Below are 18985 nucleotides of genomic sequence, written 5' to 3'. Positions count from 1 at the left end.
CTGAGATTGGTCGTGCAGAAGGGATGGGGACCGAACTTGGCGGAGTCGGGTGGCGGCAGATCGCGCGGAAGGGACCGGCCTGGCCGAGCGCAGCGGAGTCGAACGAAAAAGGCCGGGCCGGGCTGAGCGGAGGGGGGCGGGGCCGGGCTGAGCGGAGGGGGCGGGGTTGGGTGAGTCGAGTGGCGTCGCCCGGGGCGGGGGCGGGGCCTGATCCTGCACTTGCACTGAGTTGGTTGGTTGGCGGTTGGCGCCGGGGTTTGAAAGATCGCGGAGGTTCGAAGCTGTTAGCGATGGTGAAGCGCGCGGTGCCGCGGAGGAGCCTCCAGTCGGTGCTGAAAAAACACAAACCGCAGCTGCGGCTCAGCAAGGACACCCACATCATGGTGAGCCCGCCCAGTGTAAACCCCCTGTCCCACTGTCAGCACAGGGCCTGTTACTCTGGCTGGCTCCGCTTGGTTTTTGCCGGGCGGACCCCTGTTTTTGCGCCAGTGAGTGGGTGAACAGTCCGGTGTACGTGGCGGCCTGCTTCTGATGGGACAACAACATGCAGCCACCACTCGGTATGAAATGGTTCAGTCAAACTGGTGTTGGGAGCGGTCGCTAGTGCCATCTAAACACAAGGGACTGAATTGATTATAGAATCACTGCAGTGCAGGAGGGGGCCGTTGGACTCATTGAGTCAGGACTGAGGCCCAAACCCAGTCCTGTCCCTGTGAACCCTAATCTTGGGACATTAAGGGGCAACGTAGCACGGCTAATCCAACTAACTCGCACATCTTTGGGAGGAAACTGGAGCACATGGAGGAAACTCACGCAGACACGGGGAGAATGTGTAAATTTTGCACAGACGGACTCAAGGCTGAAATTGAACCTGGGTCCTTAGCGCTGTGAGACAGTAGTACTAACCACTGTGCCACTCTTGCTTCCCCTCTGGGGCCCGCGGCTACCTCCTTACATTCTTCTTATTAAATGGATAGCATCAACAGTTTGTCAAGCTCCATGGCAGTTGGGGGGGGCATGGAAATGGAGGAGCGAATGGGTCGAGTTTGATCGAAGCTGAGGATCTAACCCAACAACTTGTTCAGATAGCAATTTCTGCATAATGAAACACCCCCGACATTGAGATAAAAGCAAAATACTGTGGGTGCTGGAATCTGAAACAAAAATAGAAAATGCTGGAAAATCTCAGCAGGTCTGACAACATCTGTGGAGAGAGAGTGTAGAGGCAACGTTTTGAGTCTGTATTCTCTCTCCACAAATGCTGGCAGACCTGCTGAGATTTTCCAGCATTTTCTGTTTTGGTTGCTGTTGACACTGAGCTATAAGGAGATATTAGGTCAACTGACCAAAAGCTTAGCGAATGAAGTAGGCATTAAGGATTATTTTACAAGGAAAGTGTAGACTGGGTTATCTCATGACTGTATGATGACACCGTGACATCTAGTGATATGTGGCAGGAGTGTGCTGTATTTTCCTGGGTCCTTCGGCAGAGCGCAAGTGTTTCCTACAGCTGCAGGATTGGTTAAATAAATTTCCTGTTATTGCTGTCCTTGTTGCAGTCAGTGTTACAGCAACTACAAGAAGAAAGCAAGGTGGAGAGATTTTGGGAGGGAATTGCAGAGCTTGGGGCTCAGGCAACTGAATGTTGTGAAGAAGGTGTTAGAATGGATTGTTAAAGAGGTTATAGCTGGGCACTAGACAAGCTCAAGGTAATTGGGAAGAGTCAGCTTTGGTTTTATGGAAGGGCAATCATGTTTAGCCCATTTACTGGAGTTACTTGAAGGTATAACATGCACTGTGAGTAAAGGGGAGCCTCTCCTTGGATTTCTGGAAATTCCATAAAGTGTCTGATACGGTGCTACATCAAAAGTTATTGCCAGAAATAAAAGCTCATGTGTAGAGGGTAACATATTGACCTGGATTATACAATGTTTTCTGAGAGCCAGCCAGAGTATGCATAAATGGATCTTTGTCTGAATGGCAAGATATGATGAGTTAAGTCCTGCAGAGGCCTATGTGGGGGCTGTGTGTTTTTGCAATTTACATCAATGACTTTGAGGGGAGCAAAGACATGGTAACTAAATTTGCAGATGACCCAGAGATAAATAGGAAAGTATGTTGTGGAATTTGCAGTTGGATATAGATGGGTTGAGTGAGCAAAACTCTGTTTTAATTCGTTTATGAGATGTAGACATTGCTGGCTGGGCCATCATTTATTGCTCATCCTTAACTTTTGGTATCACATGTAGGTCAGATGACCAGGTAAGGATGGCAGATTTCCTTCCCTAAAGGACAGTTGTGAGCCAGATGGATTTTTATGACTATTGACAATAGTTTATGGTCATCGTTAGCTCTTAATTTCAGATTTTCTTTATATTGAGTTCAAAATTCACCATCTGCCATGTGGAAATGGGACCTAGGTCCCCAGATCTTGCCCTGGGTCTTTGGATTACTTGTCCAGTGACAATACTACTACACCACTGCCTCCCTGAAAGGCACATCTGGCACATAATGCCATGTGGGAAAATGTGAAGTTGTCTACTTTGCAGGAAGAGTGAAAAAAAAGCATAGTATCACTTGAATGGAGAACAGCTGTAGAATTCTGAAGTCTAGAAGGATCCAGATGTTCTAGCGCATGAGTCACAAAAAGTCAGTATGCAAGTGCATACTGTAGTTTATGTAATTAAGGCAAAAGGAATGTTATCCTTTATTGTGAGAAATTAAATGTAGAAGTAAGCATGTTATATTTCAGTTATACAGGTCATTGGTGAGACTGCGTCTCAAATACTGTGTGTTTTAGTCTCCTTATTTAAGGAAGGATGTAAAAACACTGAAGGTGGTTCAGAAGAGATTTACTAGATTGACACTTGGAATGAGTTGATTGTCTTATGAGGATGGATTGTTTCCACTGGAGTTTGGAAAAATTGAGTGTCTTGGTTAAAATATATGATCCTCGATGGTATTGGCAAGGTAGATGTGAAAATGATGTTCCCTCTTGTGGATAAGTCCAGAGCTGGAGGGCATTGTTTTTAAATCATCCTTTTTGGACAGAGATGAAGCGAATTTGTTTCTGAGGGTTCTGCAACTTTGGAACACTTTGCTTCAGAAGGTGGTGGAAGGGGTCACTGAATATTTTTAAAGCAGTGATAGGTAAATCTTGTTGAGCAAGGGAATCAAAGGCTATTGGGGTAGCTAGGAATGTGGAACCCTGTGCAATCAGCTATGATCTTATTGAATGACTCAGCAGGTTTGAGGGGCTGAATGGGTTACTCTTATTTTGTTGTTCGTATGAATGAAGATAACTCTGAAGATTGTGGGGTACGAGGAGGTTATAAAATAGGGGAGTGACAAGGCTTTGGAGGGATTTGAAAACAAGAATGAGAACTTTAAAAACAAAATTTTACTTCATCAGGAGCCAAATTTGATCAGTAAGCACAATGTTAGGGAATGGAACTGCTGCACGTTAAGGCACAGGTAACAGTTTTTGATGAGCTTAGGTTTATGGAGGGTAGAATGTGAGAGAGCAGTCAAGTCTAGAGGTAACAAATGTACGTATGAAGGGTTTGAGCAGCAGATGAACTGAGATGGGCAAAGTGGTTGATGTTACTGACGTGGAAATAGGTGGCCTTAGCGATGTGACACTATGGCTCTGATAAAGGATCGTCCAGCCTGGAAACATTGGCTCTGGTCTCTGTCCACAGATGCTGTCAAACTTGCTGAGATTTTCCAGCATTTTCTGTTTTAATGTGACATTAAAGTTTTGAACAGACTGGCTAAATCCCAGACACTTGCCAAGAAATGGAACGGAGTTAGTGGTTACAAAACACAGTTTGGAATTCAGACAGAAAATAATGGCTTCTGTTTCAATATTTATTTGGAGAAGATTTCTACTCTTGTAGGTAGAGATATACAGCATAGAAGCAGACCCTTCAGCTCAATTCATCATGCCAACCATGTTTCATAAACTGAACTTTACTCTTTGCTTGTGCAGTGTAAGAGATTGCACTAATAATCCACCTATCTAGTAAAGTCACACATCCTTTGTCATTGGGTGGAAAATATTTATTCTTTGGAATCTAGTTCATTTTTCTGTTTATACGTTTGCAAGTTTTCTTCTGATAAAATAACATTTTAAACATTGCAATTAATGCGTATTTCTGTCAAGATAGTCTCATCCTAGCTCTGTGGTTTCTGTGCGATACTTTCTGAGAAGTTACAGCTGATGTCATCCCATTATGTGAGATGTTAATAGGACTGCAATAATTGAAAGCATTGTCCTCGACATCAGACCTCACTTGCACTGTTGGCTGGATGGGCAGACTGTCTTATGAGGAAAGGTTGGACAGGCTAGACTTGTATCCATTGACGTTCAGAAGAGTGACTTGATTAAAACTTGACAGGATGGATGTGGAGAAGATGTTTCATGTTGCGGGAGAATCTAGAACCAGGGATCGCTGTTTAAAAGTAAGGGATTGTCCATTTAAAATGTGTTGCATTTATTGAATTTTTATAAATAATATTTGACATGCTAAAGTACAGTAATAGCTGTATTCACAGTTCAAGGGACCTGGGTTCAATTCCTGGCTTGGGTCACTGTCTATGTGGAATTTACACATTCTCCCCATGTCTGCGTGGGTTTCCTCCAGGTGCTCTGGTTTCCTCCCATAGTTTGAAAGACATGCTGGTTAGGTACACTGACCCGAACAGGTGCCACAGTATAGCGAGTAGAGGAATTTCACAATAACTTCATTGCAGTGTTAATGTAAGCCTTACTTGTGATTAATAAATAAACTTAGAAAAAAGTTGTATTACATCATAATAGGAATAAGTGCTGAATATTTTTAACTGTAATAAGCAGAACTTGCACATAATTCAGCCTACCTGAGTTGCTATAGCAAAGTACTGAGGATTTTTGATTCTTTTGAATATGTTTTTCTTGATTTAAGAAAAAACTCACCAGAAATCAGTAACAGTGCTTTAGTAGTTTTTCAAATAAACTTGCAAGGATATCTGTTTTTTATATAACCTGCAGTGTACAATGAATTGATCTAAGTATCTATTGTGCATCATGTTTTTTGGTTGTTAGTGTAGAGAAAACCTGTATAATCTTCTATACACTGAGATTAAACTAAAATCTCCAATCTGCCTCTGTATAAGGTTACTGCTATGTAAATTGAATTCAGACAAGCCAAGGAATGGTATGTTAAAAGGGAAGGAAGGTTGGAAATGATTTTCTTCACATAACACTGCCTCATCCTTGAAAAATCACTAACTGTCCTCTGAAATGACTTAGCAAGACATTCAAGTGTCAATTTAAAGCCATTGGTATTGCAATTGATTGGGTTGTGTGAAGAATTCCCCCCTCATTTTCCCTTTGTTGTTTGACCATCTATCCTGACAAAGACTATCTTATTTCAAATTTGAATTATAGGTACATTTAAACTGTCTCTTGTTCCTTCATCGTTTGGCAGTGGAGGCCCGGACCAAAGCTGTTGAATCGAAAAGTTCTATCATTCAACCAAACCATGTCAAGGATGTGGCAAAGGTAAAAGAAACATATTGTTGTAATAATTGATGCTATTTAATATTAATCTAACATGGCATAGATTTTTAATCAAATGTTAAATATTGTGTAGGCATAGTACAAAAACTTTAAACTTTCAAATATGTTTTGTTGACATAGTAATAACAACACTTAATGCTCAATGTGAATGGTAAGAAAGTAAACATTTTCAGCTCATTAACTCAATGCCGTCTTCTTGAACTGAACTGTAATTGTGTTTGATTGAACATCCTGTTTTTTTTTTCAATATGCTAAATTTCAGTTTTTTCTATGTGCTAATGTTAGAGAACACATTGGCATGACTGAATTGCCTGCAAAAAGGAATGTACAAAAGAAGAAAATAAGAAATAGGAACAGGAGTAGGCCATCTAGCCCTTCGAGCCTGCCCCGCCATTCAACAAGATCATGGCTGATCTGAAGTGGATCAGTTCCACTTTCCTGCTTTCTCCCCATGACCCTTAATTCCCCTGTCTACCAGAAACCTATCCACCCGTGACTTAAATATATTCAGCGAGGTAGCCTCCACCACTTCAATGGGCAGAGAATTCCAGAGATTCACCACCCTTTGAGTGAAGAAGTTCCTCCTCAACTTTGATCTAAACTACCCCCCTTACCTTGAGACTGTGCCCTCTAGTCCTGCTATCCTTTCTAAACAGGAAGAATCTCTCTACCTCTACCCTATCTATCCCCTTCATTATCTTATATGTCTCTATAAGATCCCCCTCAGCCTTCTAAACTGCAATGAGTACAGACCCAGTCTATTTAGTCTCTCTTCATAGGCTAACCCCCTCATCTCCGGTATCAGCCTAGTGAACTTTCTCTGCACTCCCTCCAAGGCCAATATATCTTCCGCAAGTGTGGCGACCAGAACTGCACACAGTTCTCCAGCTGCGGCCTCACCAGTACCCTGTACAGTTGCAGCAAGACCTTCCTACTTATATATTCTATCCCCCTCGCTATAAAGGCCAATATTCCATTCGCCGCCTTGATCACCTGCTGCACCTGCAGACTGGGTTTTTTACGACTTGTGCACAAGGACCCCCAGGTCCCTCTGCACCGTAACATGCTGCAGCTTTTCGCCTTTTAAAAAATAATCCTTCCTACTATTATTTCTGCCAAAGTGGATAACCTCACACTTGCTAACATCTGCCAGGTCCTTGCCCACTTGCTCAGCCTATCCAGATCTCTGCCAACTTTCCACACCCTTCACACAATTTGCTTTTCCGCTCATCTTCGTGTCATCAGCAAATTTTGTCACCCTACGCTCGGCCCCCTCCTCCAGATCATCTATATAAATGGTAAATAGTTGAGGCCCCAGCACCGATCCCTGCGGCACTCCACTAGTCACCAACCGCCAACCAGAATAGCACCCATTGATACCAATTCTTTGCTTCCTATTAGACAGCCAATCCTCTATTCACACTAACACCTTACCTCCAACTCTGTGCACCCTAACCTTCTGTAGCAACCTTTTGTGAGGCACCTTATCAAACGCCTTTTGGAAATCTAAAAACACCATATCCACCGGTTCCCCTCAAATTTCCTTCGATCGAACTTCTCCAGAAGTTCAGACTGAGCTAATACTTGCACAGGGAGTATGGAATGAATAGCGTTCTGTGCTATAATTTCATTGATTCTGTATAGTAAAATTGAAAAATCTGTATGTTTTCCTTCAGCACCAACCTAATTCTGGTTGGCCCAATTTTGGCCACTGGTTCTGCTTATTGCAGGTTTGAGAGTGGATGGATCATTCACCTTCAATGCCAGCCTGCGCATTGTTGTGACAACATGTGGAAATGTTCTTTGCTTTTAAGTGAGCTTAATAATTCAATGTTACTGATTCAATTACTGGTAGGTAATTCTGGCTACACAGATGTTCAAACTTGATTTTATTTTATGCCTTGAGCAGCCTATTCGGTTCAAGCTCAGCTCTGAGGTACTCTTCTATTCTTGGGTATTCAGAATTTTCGAACAGAAGTGAGGGGCAATGAAAGCCAACTTGTGGGTTGATTTGGAATATTTTTCTGATGAACTGTAAGTTCAGACAAGTGAGTAACAGGTGAGGATTAATGTCATTGTGAGCTTACACTCAACATCATAATATATATGTTAAATGTTCACAAAGGTAAAAGTACTGAAAGGTAAATTAGAAAGAGGAGGGACTTTTTAAAGATGTGTTAACTGATGGTAACTGTTAAGATATAGATGGGAAAATACATTTGAAAAGACAATTTGTAGCGAGTTGTACTTTACCTGTGTTGCTTGCATGGAATTGATTTTAAAAAATCAGGTTTCTATAGTGGATTGCTATGTACATTATGAAACAGAAGTCTTCTTGTGACACCACAAGATCCAAGTGTTGTATTATTCTGTTCATGCTCCAGTAAAGGAGGGCTTAGTTAAAATAGATGTGTGGACGTCTCCTGCCCCCATATCAAAGAATAAATATTCCCCTTTGGTTAGAACTTGAGCCACATATCTACACCTCGCATTTTTAAGTAGTTTTCCTCTTTCCCGCCCCAACTCTTTTCCGACATTCCGTTCCTGTGTGTGTCCACCTAAAATGGGGTGGGTGGGGAGAGGGGAAGGGGGATGAGGAGTGGGGTGTGGAATTGATCTCATTGTGATATATTATTTCACCAAACTTTCACAAAGTGGAAAGTTCACATAGATGTATTCAAGTAGCCAAGTAATCTTAATTAACTGTTTATATATAGTAAATGTCCCCAGGCACTTCACTAAGGTGTGAAGAAAAATAAGAAACAGGAGAGACAAACTTACTCAATGGAGTGGTATTCAGAAAGTTTTAATCAAAAGGTGGAAGCTGAAAAAGCAATGTTAAAGCATTGGACCTAGGTGGGTGTGCTTCAATATTGGGGTGAAGGGGAGGCTGCACAAAAGATTAGAATCACTGGGGTTAAGATAGATGGTTGGAGGGTGGAAAGATTTCAGATGTTGGAGAATATTACAGACATGGAGAGGGACAAGGTCTTGGTGAAATTAAAGTAGAAATTTGATTATTTTAATTGAGTCTTTGAGAATCTGGATGCCAGTATAGGTTGCAGTGGACCTGGGTGATGAACGATTGTAACTCGGTTTGTAGTTAGATGCATGCAGCAGAGTTCTGAAGGAACTGAAGTTTGTGCAGGATGGAAGTCTGATGAAGTTAGTGCTGTGGCAAAGACTTGAGCAAAAACAAATCTAGGCTGGGATTTAATATGGAGCTGTTGGAGTGCCACACTGTCAGAGGTGCTGTTCTTTAGATGAGATGTTAAACTGTGCCCTATCTTCTTGCAAGGGGATGAAAAGATCCTGTGACACTACTTGAAAAAGAGCAGAGCTGTCCTGGTCAATATTTATTCCTCAATGTACATCACAAACAATTGTCTGGTCGTTTATTAGGTTGCTTTTTGTGGGAGTTTACTGTATGTAGAACCATAGAACATTACAGCACAGAGACAGTGCCAAACCATTTTTCTGCCTAGTTCCACTGACTTGCACCTGACCATATCCCGCCACGCCTCTCTCATCCATGTACCCGTCCAAGTTTTTCTTGAATGTTAAAAGTGAACCTGCATTCACCACTTCATCTGGCAGCTTGTTCCACACTCCCACCACTCTGTGTGAAGAAGCCCCCCTCATATTCCCTTTAGACTTTTCCCCTTTCATCCTTAACCCATGTCCTCTAGTTTTTTTCTTCCCTACCTTCAGTGGAAAAAGCCTGCTTGCATTCACTCTATGTATACCCATCGTAATTTTATACACCTCTATCAAATCTCCCCTCATTCTTCTATGCACCAGGGAATAAAGTCCTAACCTATTCAACCTTTCTCTGTAACTCAGTTTCTCAAGTCTGGCAACATCCTTGTAAACCTTCTCTGCACTCTTTCAACCTTATTAATATCCTTCCTGTAATTAGGTGACCAAAACTGCACACAGTACCCTAAATTCTACCTCACCAATGTCTTATACAATCTCACCATAACACCAATTCTTATACTCAATACTTTGAATTATAAAGGCCAAAGTACCAAAAGCTCTCTTTACAATCCTATCTACCTGTGACACCACTTCTGGGAATTATGTATCTGTATTCCCAGATCCCTCCTCTTCTGCACTCTTCATTGTCCTACCATTTACCTTGTATGTCCTACCTTGGTTTGTTCTTCCAAAGTGCAATACCTCACACTTGTCTGCATTAAACGCCATCTGCCATTTTTCAGCCCATTTTTCTAGCTGGTCCAAATTGCTCTGCAAGCTTTAAAAACCTTCCTCACTATCCACTACACCTCCAATCTTTGTATCAACAGTAAATTTGCTGATCCAATTTACCACATTATCATCCAGATCATTGATATAAATGACAAACAACAATGGACCCAGCATTGATTCCTGTGGCACACCAATAGTCACAGGCCTCTGCGCAGAGAAGCAATCCTCCACTACCACTCTGGCTTCTTCCATTGAGCCAATGTCTAATCCAATTTACTACCTCTCCATGTATACCTAGCAACTGAACCTTCCGAACTAACCTCCCATGCAGGACCTTGTCAAAGGCCTTACTGAAGCCCATGTAGACAACATCCACTGCCTCCCCTTCATCCACATTCTGGTAACCCCCTCGAAAAACTCTTAGATTGGTTAAACTTGACCTACCACACACAAAGCCATTATGACTCTCCCTAATAAGTCCCTGACTATCCAAGTATTTGTAGATCCAATGAAGATTGGCTGTAGCTTTTTCTACATTGCAATAGTGATTACCCTTCAAATACTTTTATTGGATGTAAAACATTGGAATGTCCTGACGTTGTGAAAGGCACTGTGTAAATGCAAGGCTTTTTCTTTAAACTCATTGGTTCAAACCTAAACCTTACTGGACCTGCCTAGAGACTGAATGCCCCCTTTGAGTAGAAATATTTGAAGTCACAATTGCAGCAATCTCAGCCTTGCATTCCACCAATTTGGATTTGTGATGGCTTTCATGACTGACATGTTGCACTAAGAATCTCACACCCAGTATTGTTCCCTTTATGCCACTCAATTGAAGTCCTCATTTGAGTTCTCTCTAATCTCTTGTTCCAGTGAGCATGCACACAAACTATCCTTTCCCTCTTGACCTGGTTGCCATTCACATGTGTCCACACACTGAATCCAACTCTACACTACCCTCTAAGGTAAATAGTGTTAGTACTTGAGAGATTGGCTGTGAGTGTCAAATCAAGTGACAGTGTTTCTAAATCAGATGATCTTGCAGGATGACTTGAAGCATCTCTGGGTCCTGGCATAACTCTTACCCTTCAAGATGAGGCACTGCTGGCCACAGTGTATCTTAGGTATCTGAAAAAATAAATGCAGGAGGAGGGGCTGGAATGAGGGAAGAAGGGTAAGGTGAAAAACTATCTGCAGTTTGTGTTAATGTCAGAAAGCAGGATTAGAATGAAATTGGGTTTGAAAAGAGCATAAGGCAGGATTCATTGTCCTGAATGCATTCAGTATCATTGAGAACAATGGCCTTGGTCACAGCTGATCTTATGAGACAGAGCACTGTTTCCTCCAGAGGTCATTGGAGATGCATCCTCACAGTTCTCGCCTGTCACCTTTGTCCTGAAAAATAGCAGGAAAAATGTTATTGAGTGTGTTGCAATGTATTTGGCTAATACGCACCTATGATGTGGATATGCCAGCGTTGGACTGGGGTAAACACAGTAAAAAGTCTGACAACACAAGGTTTCAGTCCTACTAATTTATTTGATAGTAAACTCACTAGCTTTCGGGTTAGCCCCTTCGTCAGGTGAATGGAGAGTTCTGGCCTCAGACAGAGCATATAAAGCACAGACAGTTTACAGATTACTGATTAGAATGCAAATCTTTACACCTAACCTGCTGTTCAAGTCTTAAAGTGGCTAACAATGTGAGTGGAAGGAGCACTGATCACAGGTTAGAGATGTGTATTGTCTCCAGACAGTACAGTAAGTGAGGTTTTGCAAACCCAGGCATGTCACGGGGGTTACAGATAGTGCGACATGAACTCAAGATCCCTGTTGAGACCGTCCTCATGTGTGCGGAACTTGGCTATCAGTCTCTGCTCAGCGACTCTGCACTGTCGTGTGTCGTGAAGGCTGCCTTGGAGAATGCTTACCCGAAGGTCAGAGGCTGAATGCCCGTGACTACTGAAGTATTCACCAACAGGAAGGGAACAGTCTTGCTTGGTGATTGTTGAGTGATGTTCATTCATCCGTTGTCATAGCGTCTGCATGGTCTCCCCAATGTACCATGCTTCGGGACTTCCTTTCTTTGTTCCGATGCGCCACAGCGAAAAACCGCACCAATCTCCTCAGAAGACAAACACAGGATACAGTGGACAGAGTACCCTTTGTTGTCCAGTACTTCTCCGGAGCGGAGAAGCTACGACATCTTCTCCGGAGTCTTCAACATATCATTGATGAAGACGAACATCTCGTCAGGGCCATCCCCACACCCCCCCTTGCCTTCAGACAACCACGCAACCTCAAACAGACCATTGTTCGCAGCAGACGACCCAGCCTTCAGGAGAACAGTGACCACAATACCACACAACCCTGCCACAGCAACCTCTGCAAGACATGCCTGATCATCGACATGGATGCCATCATCACATGGGAGAATACCATCCACCAGGTACACGGTAAATACTCTTGCAACTCGGCCAACATTGTCTACCTGATACGTTGCAAGAAAGGATGTCCTGAAGCATGGTACATTGGGGAGACCATGCAGATGCTGTGACAACGGATGAATGAACATCGCGTGACAATCACCAGGCAAGACTGTTCCCTTCCCTGTTGGTGAACACTTCAGTGGTCACGGGCATTCAGCCTCTGACCTTCGGGTAAGCATTCTCCAAGGCGGCCTTCACGACAGCGCAGAGTCGCTGAGCAGAGACTGATAGCCAAGTTCCGCACACATGAGGACGGTCTCAACAGGGATCTTAGGTTCATGTCGCACTATCTAACCCCCGTGACATGCCTGGATTTGCAAAACCTCACTTACTGTACTGTCTGGAGACAATACACATCTCTTTAACCTGTGATCAGTGCTCCTTCCACTCACATTGTTAGCCACTTTAAGACTTGAACAGCAGGTTAGGTGTAAAGATTCGCATTCTAATCAGTAATCTGTAAACTGTCTGTGCTTTATATGCTCTGTCTGAGGCCAGAACGCTCCATTCACTTGACGAAGGGGCTAACCCGAAAGCTAGTGAGTTTACTATCAAATTGGTTGGACTGAAACCCGGTGTTGTCAGACTTTTTACTGTAATACGCACCTGCCATATCTAAATAGCTATGTGAGGAGGTATGTGAAGAACCGAGAGGTGGGTGTGAGATTGACAGCATTGGTAAGTCTTGAGAGTTTGGAGTGGAGTGTCTGAATGTTGGGCACGAGTCCTGATTGCTGATAAGTGAGGGGTCTGTGGAACATTAAGCAGCTCGAGAAGCTGGTCACCTGGTGGTAAGTGATGTAGTTTTAAGATGCACTCGCTGACCTTAATTGCTCTTGTGAGATCATTGAACCTTTGCTATTTCCATAGCCATTAAGGAACTGGCTATCTGCTCCCATTCCCTTCTCAGGATATTCATTGAGGGCCTCCTGACCCATTGTGGAAATGTGACATAAGTTTGTGTATTGCCTAGTTCAACAGAACTGGGCATAGGGTAATCATGTATCTTGATCCCCAAGTGCAATATCTGGTCTAATCAAAATTTTTCCTTTGGACTCGACATGGTGAGGAAATATATTTGGTTAGTTTACATACCTCACTTTACATCTTTCTTATTAAAAGAGGAACCATTTGGCTAAGTTAATCAGTCAGTCAAATGTGAACTGAAGTAATGTAATCCAAATGAAGTTGTATTGGGGAACTCACTATCACTCACATTTTGTACAGATTCAGTACTCTTAATTTCCATTTTTTGATTTGCTCTTCAAGGGGTATTTGGAACTCGATACTTAGGAAACTAATTAGTTCAGAATCCTCTTGAAATACCCTCTGGGTGTGTATAATTGTTGTAACCTTTGAATTTGAATTTATGAAGTAAGGTTAGTGGCCCTAAACAGTATGTGGTAAGCGATTTGAGATACTTTTAAACCTGAGCACTGCTTTTGATTATGTAAACTATAATTATAAATGTTAGTTTTGGTGATTCATCTATCTTGCATTGCAATTTATGGTAACCTTAGAATATAAACTTCTTAAAAACAGTTTCATGTTCCTTTTTCGTGTTGAGGTAATTTGGATCATACATTTTAGCCAAAATTTTAAATGCTGAAGAAATATTTTAAATACCTGCAAAAACAATTGAAATACGGTGCTGTTGGCTCAAAGCATAATAAAACAGCTTACATAAAATAAAACTGTTTATAAAGAAAGGGGTTTTCAATTTTGAGTGGTATTTTTGTGATCAGTAATACAAAATATTTACTGACTTGAAATAAGTATTTGAAAATATAATTTGCTTGTGATACTGAAATTGATCCAAAAGTATTTTTTAAAAATATGTTGTATAATGCATACATTGCAGGAGTAAGCACAAATTGGGAATGAGGAAAAATGGAACAAAATAGGCTTGAACAATTTTAGCATTTGTGAGAGTAGTTTGCAATGTAAAGACATCTCACCAGGTTGCTTTCCCACGCAAACATCACTTTTCAGTTCTTGCTGTCTGTGAAATTGTTTCAAGTGTTTATCATTTGGTGTAGAGGGGGTTGCATGCTGGTGTGCCATTTAATTGTAGGTTAAGGTGGTTCACAAACCCTCAGCCTGCTTTTTTTTATGCAGCCAATGTCTTCCATGTTTTAAGAGGTTGCAGCCCCTCTTTAGTAACTTGAAGGAGCTGCTCCTCAACCTTTAGTTGCACTTCAGTCCCACGCTCCTAATCTTCAGTCACCCGGTATGGAGAGGGTAGGAAAGGAGGAAGACATCCTCATTAACCTTCTCCTGCGCCTGGTCAAGGTGGCCATTGGCACAGTCTAGGGAATGATTAGTCGATTAGATGGTCAGACCTGGCTGTCTGCCCCTGTACTATGGCTATACTTGCGTTGGGGTGGCCTTGGAGAGAGAGTACATGGTGTCCACCAGTGTGCTTCAGGTCTTCTGTAACTTGTTGATGCTGTGGGGGCTGGGATGCATCAATGCCCCCATAAATTATACTTTAATTTGTTAAGTTTTTTTGGTATTTTATTTTAGGTACACTAAGTTCTGTCACTCCTATCATTTTGTTTAATTTATTGGTTGTTTTAATAAAATAGGGTACCACCAAGTCCCTTTGCTCTTCTGCCTCATTTAAAACTGCATTCTTTATTTTATATTATCTTTCCTCCTTCCTCAGCCCTATCAAAATACATCACTTTGCACTCCTCCATATTAAATGTCTTCTGCCACCCATGCACTGATTACACCAGCCCATGTCCTCTTGACTCTCACTATTCTCCTCCTCAGTTCATAATACTTGCAGGTTTTGTCATTTGCAAATTTTGAAATTATGCCCTGTGCACCAAAGTCTAAGTCAGTAATACAGATTAAGAAAACTGTCATTCTAAACCTATAGCTGAGGAATCTCCTTCGTCCAGTCTGAAAAACAACCATTCACCACTACTGTTTCCTATCACACAGCCAACTTTGTCTACATAATGCCACTGTTCCTTTTATTTCATAGGCTTGTAAACAAAGTTAAAGGTCATTTTGGAAGTCATCTAGATCACATCAATTGCATTATCATCAACCCTCTTTGCAGCCTCATCCAAGAAGTTAATCGAGCACGCTTTTAAAAGCTTTTCTATCACTGAAGTTAAGTTGGTTGGTCTGTAGTTGCTGAGCTTAACCCAATAGTGTGTTTTGAATAATTTGCAATTCTCCAATCCTCTGGCACTACCCCTGTAGTAAGGATGACTAGAAGATTATGGCTGCATCTAACCTGATTCTATTAGTTTGTTAGCTTCTGAGTACAGCTAGCATTTCTGATACCTCTGTTGATTTTTAGCCCATTGAGTGCCCCAACGACCATCTCTTTCATTATGACGTTGGCCACATCTTTCTTGGAGTACTTGTATACGCTGCCTCCAAGTGTAGATCCCCTTTTGGATCCATAGCTGGCCCTACTCCTCTTATGTTTTTCTTATTTATATGCCAATATAAGACTTTTGAATTCCCTTTTCTGTTAGCTGCTAGTTTCATCTCATATTCTCTCTTTGCCCTTATTTATTTTCTTTACTTCCTCTCTGAACTTTTTTGTATTCTGCCTGCTGCTCATTTGTATTATCAACTGGACCTCTATTATACATAGATTTTTCTGCTTCATTTCAATCCTGTTTGTCATCCAGATAACTCAGACCTTGACTTTGTTTGTGCTTCCTTCTTTCTTTGTTATGGGAATGTACTTTGATTATATTTGAATTATCTCCTCTGTAAAGGCAGCCTTTTGTTCTGTTACATTTCACCTCCTAATGTTTGATTTCAGTTTAGCTGGGCTAGATCTATTCTCACTTCAATGAAATTGGCCCTATCTGAATTAATTATTTTTATTCTGCATTGCTGTTTGTGCCCTATCCTCCAGCACCACACCTGTACCCACAAGAGTAAACACTTGGCCCAGCTAAAATACAGGGTTTACTAAACTAGGTGTAGACCTATTTGGTATACTGGCCTTTGGAATGGAGAACAAGAATATGACGTTAACAGACCAATCCTCCAGCACACCTATATCTACAAGAGTAGACACTGGGCCCAACCAAAATAAACAATTTTACTAAACTAGGTGTAGACCTATTTGATATACTGGCTTTTGGAATGGAGAGCAATGAATGATGAAAATTTAGACAAAGCCATTTCTTTCATTTGCTTAATAAAGTTGCACTTTCAACCTAACGTCTGGCAAAAAGTGCGGCCCATCAGTTTTGAGAGGTGGGTACTGCTAGAAATTCATTGCCTATCCCCATTTGCCCTTGAAGGTTTTGAACTGCTGCAGTCTGTACGGTGAAGATGTTCCCACAGTGTTAGATAAGGAGTTTCAGGATTTTCGAGCCAATGAAGAAACAGATATGTTTCCAAGCCATAATGATGTATGACTTGGAGGGGATCTTTCAAGTGGTGGTATTTGCATGTATCTGAAGCTGTTTTCTTTCTAGGCAGTAGAGGCTGTAGGTTTTGGAGATGCTGTTAACCTTGGTGGTTTACTGCAGTGCATCCTGTAAATGATACACATTAGCTACAATGAGCTGGTGATGGATGGGGTTCCAATCAAATGAGCTGCTTTATCTGGATCGTTAGTGTTTATAGAGTGACACTCATCAGTCAAGTGGAGATTATTTCATCTCACTCTTGACTTATGCTTCTTAGATGGAGAAAACGCATTTGCAAGTCAGGAGATGAGTTACTTAACCACAGAATATCCTAATCTCTGGTTTGCTCTTGGATTCACAATATTTATGTGACTGGTTTAGTTAATTTTTTGGTCAGTGTTAGTGATGGGGATTTGATGGTAGTATTGTTGCTGAATGACAAGGGATGTAGTTAGACTTTATGTTGGAGATGATCATTGCCTTGTTTGTGTGTGGCACAAATATTAATTGCCACTTGTAGTCCAAGTCTCAATGTTGTCAAGAGCTTGCTGAATGTGGGCACAGAGTGCTTCAATATCTGAGGAATTATGAATAGAACTGAATTCTGTACTCATTATTGAACATATCCTCTTCTAACTGGGAGGATCATTGAAGCAGTTGAAGATTGTTAGACCTGGGACATATGCTGGGACTGTGATGATTGGTCTCCAACCATGTGATCTTTCTTTGTGCTAGGTTTGAATGCTTTGAATTGGGAAGTTTTCCCTCTGATTCCCATTGACCTAAACTTTACAAAAGATCCTTGAGTCCATGTGATCGAATGCTGATGTTGAGGACAGTCACTCTCATAAAATCCTTACAGTGCAAAAGGAGGCCATGCGGCCCATCAAGTCTATACTGATTCTCTGACAGTGTCTTACCCAGGCATTCTGCCCGTTTCTATCCCCCTAACGCCACACAGCTAATCCATCTAACCATCTAAACTCCATATCTTGGAACGTGAAGGGGCAGTTTATCAATGGCAATCCACCTAATCTGCACATTTTTGGACTGAGAAGAAACTGGAGCACTAGGAGGAATCTCATAGACATGCGAACTCAAAGTCGGAATTGCACCCGGGTCCCTGTCGCTGTGAGGCAGCAATGTTAGCCACTATACTGCCCTCTTGCCTCACATCAAATATTAAGTATTTTTTGTCCATGTTTGTGCCAAGGCTGTAAATCATCTGGAATTGACTGATCCTGGGAAGACCAAAAATGAGCATTGGTGAACAAGTGCCACTTGATGGTTCTATTGATGGCAACTGCCATCATTTTGATTGAGATCAATGGAGAAGTAATTGGCCAAATTAGATTTGCTTTGCTTTTTGTGCATAGGACATACCTGGCTAATTTTCCACTTATTCTTTGGTATGTTTGCCTTAATCTGTAGTGAAAACAATTTATGTAATGGCTTAGGTAAAATAATAGTTTTCCTGATTAAAGTATTTGTGTATGATCCTAGATAGTTATAATGCTCCTTTGATAGTTTTCCAATGAAATAAAATTTACTCTTGTAGAAATATTTATTGTGACCTCCTCTGTTATAATTAAGACATGGCAACTTGTTCTCAGATCATGATGTACAAAGCATCATGATGGATCATAAAACATACATGCTTCTTTCAGTAGTTAAGTGTGTTTCTATTTTTAATTTGCAGGCTGTTCTAAAGAAGAGTAGAGGCTGAAAAGAAACAATGCATATATTATCAACATTATTTGCTAACTGAAATAGAGTTGGATGTAATCAAGAAAAGGAAATTCATTATTTTGAAAAGAAAGTTGTTCTTTGTCTCAGTTTTTTACTGAAATAATTCTATTTTTGTCATTATTTTCACTATACTATGAATTGACATTTCTTTTCAAAGTGTTTGTTCTACTATGTAGTAATACTTTTACAAAAGCAGTACTTATCTTTGGTCTCACTGGGCAAATGAATAATTCCAATTTCAGCTGAAGAATCATCTTGACAGATTGTTGGATTCATGTTGCTTTTGATATAGCATGCTTTGTTATGAATAAATTATTAAATATCAGTGTGTTTTAACTTGGCTGTAAATAAATTTTATTATGTATAAAATATAGCTCACTCATTCATGTCTCATTTAAAAAATACTGGACATATTTTCTATTTATTAATGCTATGGGATGCTTGTTTTGTGAGCGATATGAACAAGCGGAGAACTATAGCATAGGATTTAAAAGCAGTCAGTGATTAGCCAGGCAAAACTTCTAACCGCCTCACTGAAATGTTTTTCCAAATAATTATTTTGGGCTATTTTGTCTT

General features: G+C 41.2%; 1 protein-coding gene across 1 annotated transcript; it reads left to right on the top strand.

The window, feature by feature from the left end:
- Window positions 1-226: 226 nt before the first annotated feature.
- Window positions 227-18745, top strand: cenpw (centromere protein W). Its single transcript, XM_080193304.1, has 3 exons — window positions 227-383; window positions 5432-5545; window positions 18360-18745. Exons 1-3 carry the CDS (start codon window positions 291-293, stop codon window positions 18384-18386), a joined length of 234 nt encoding a protein of 77 aa, XP_080049430.1. The 5' UTR covers window positions 227-290; the 3' UTR covers window positions 18387-18745.
- Window positions 18746-18985: the final 240 nt, after the last annotated feature.

This window comes from Carcharhinus amblyrhynchos, chromosome 7, assembly GCF_965287045.1.
Source record: "Carcharhinus amblyrhynchos chromosome 7, sCarAmb.v2.hapA, whole genome shotgun sequence".
Taxonomy (NCBI): Eukaryota; Metazoa; Chordata; class Chondrichthyes; order Carcharhiniformes; family Carcharhinidae; genus Carcharhinus; species Carcharhinus amblyrhynchos.
This window is presented reverse-complemented; position numbering and strand designations above follow the sequence as displayed.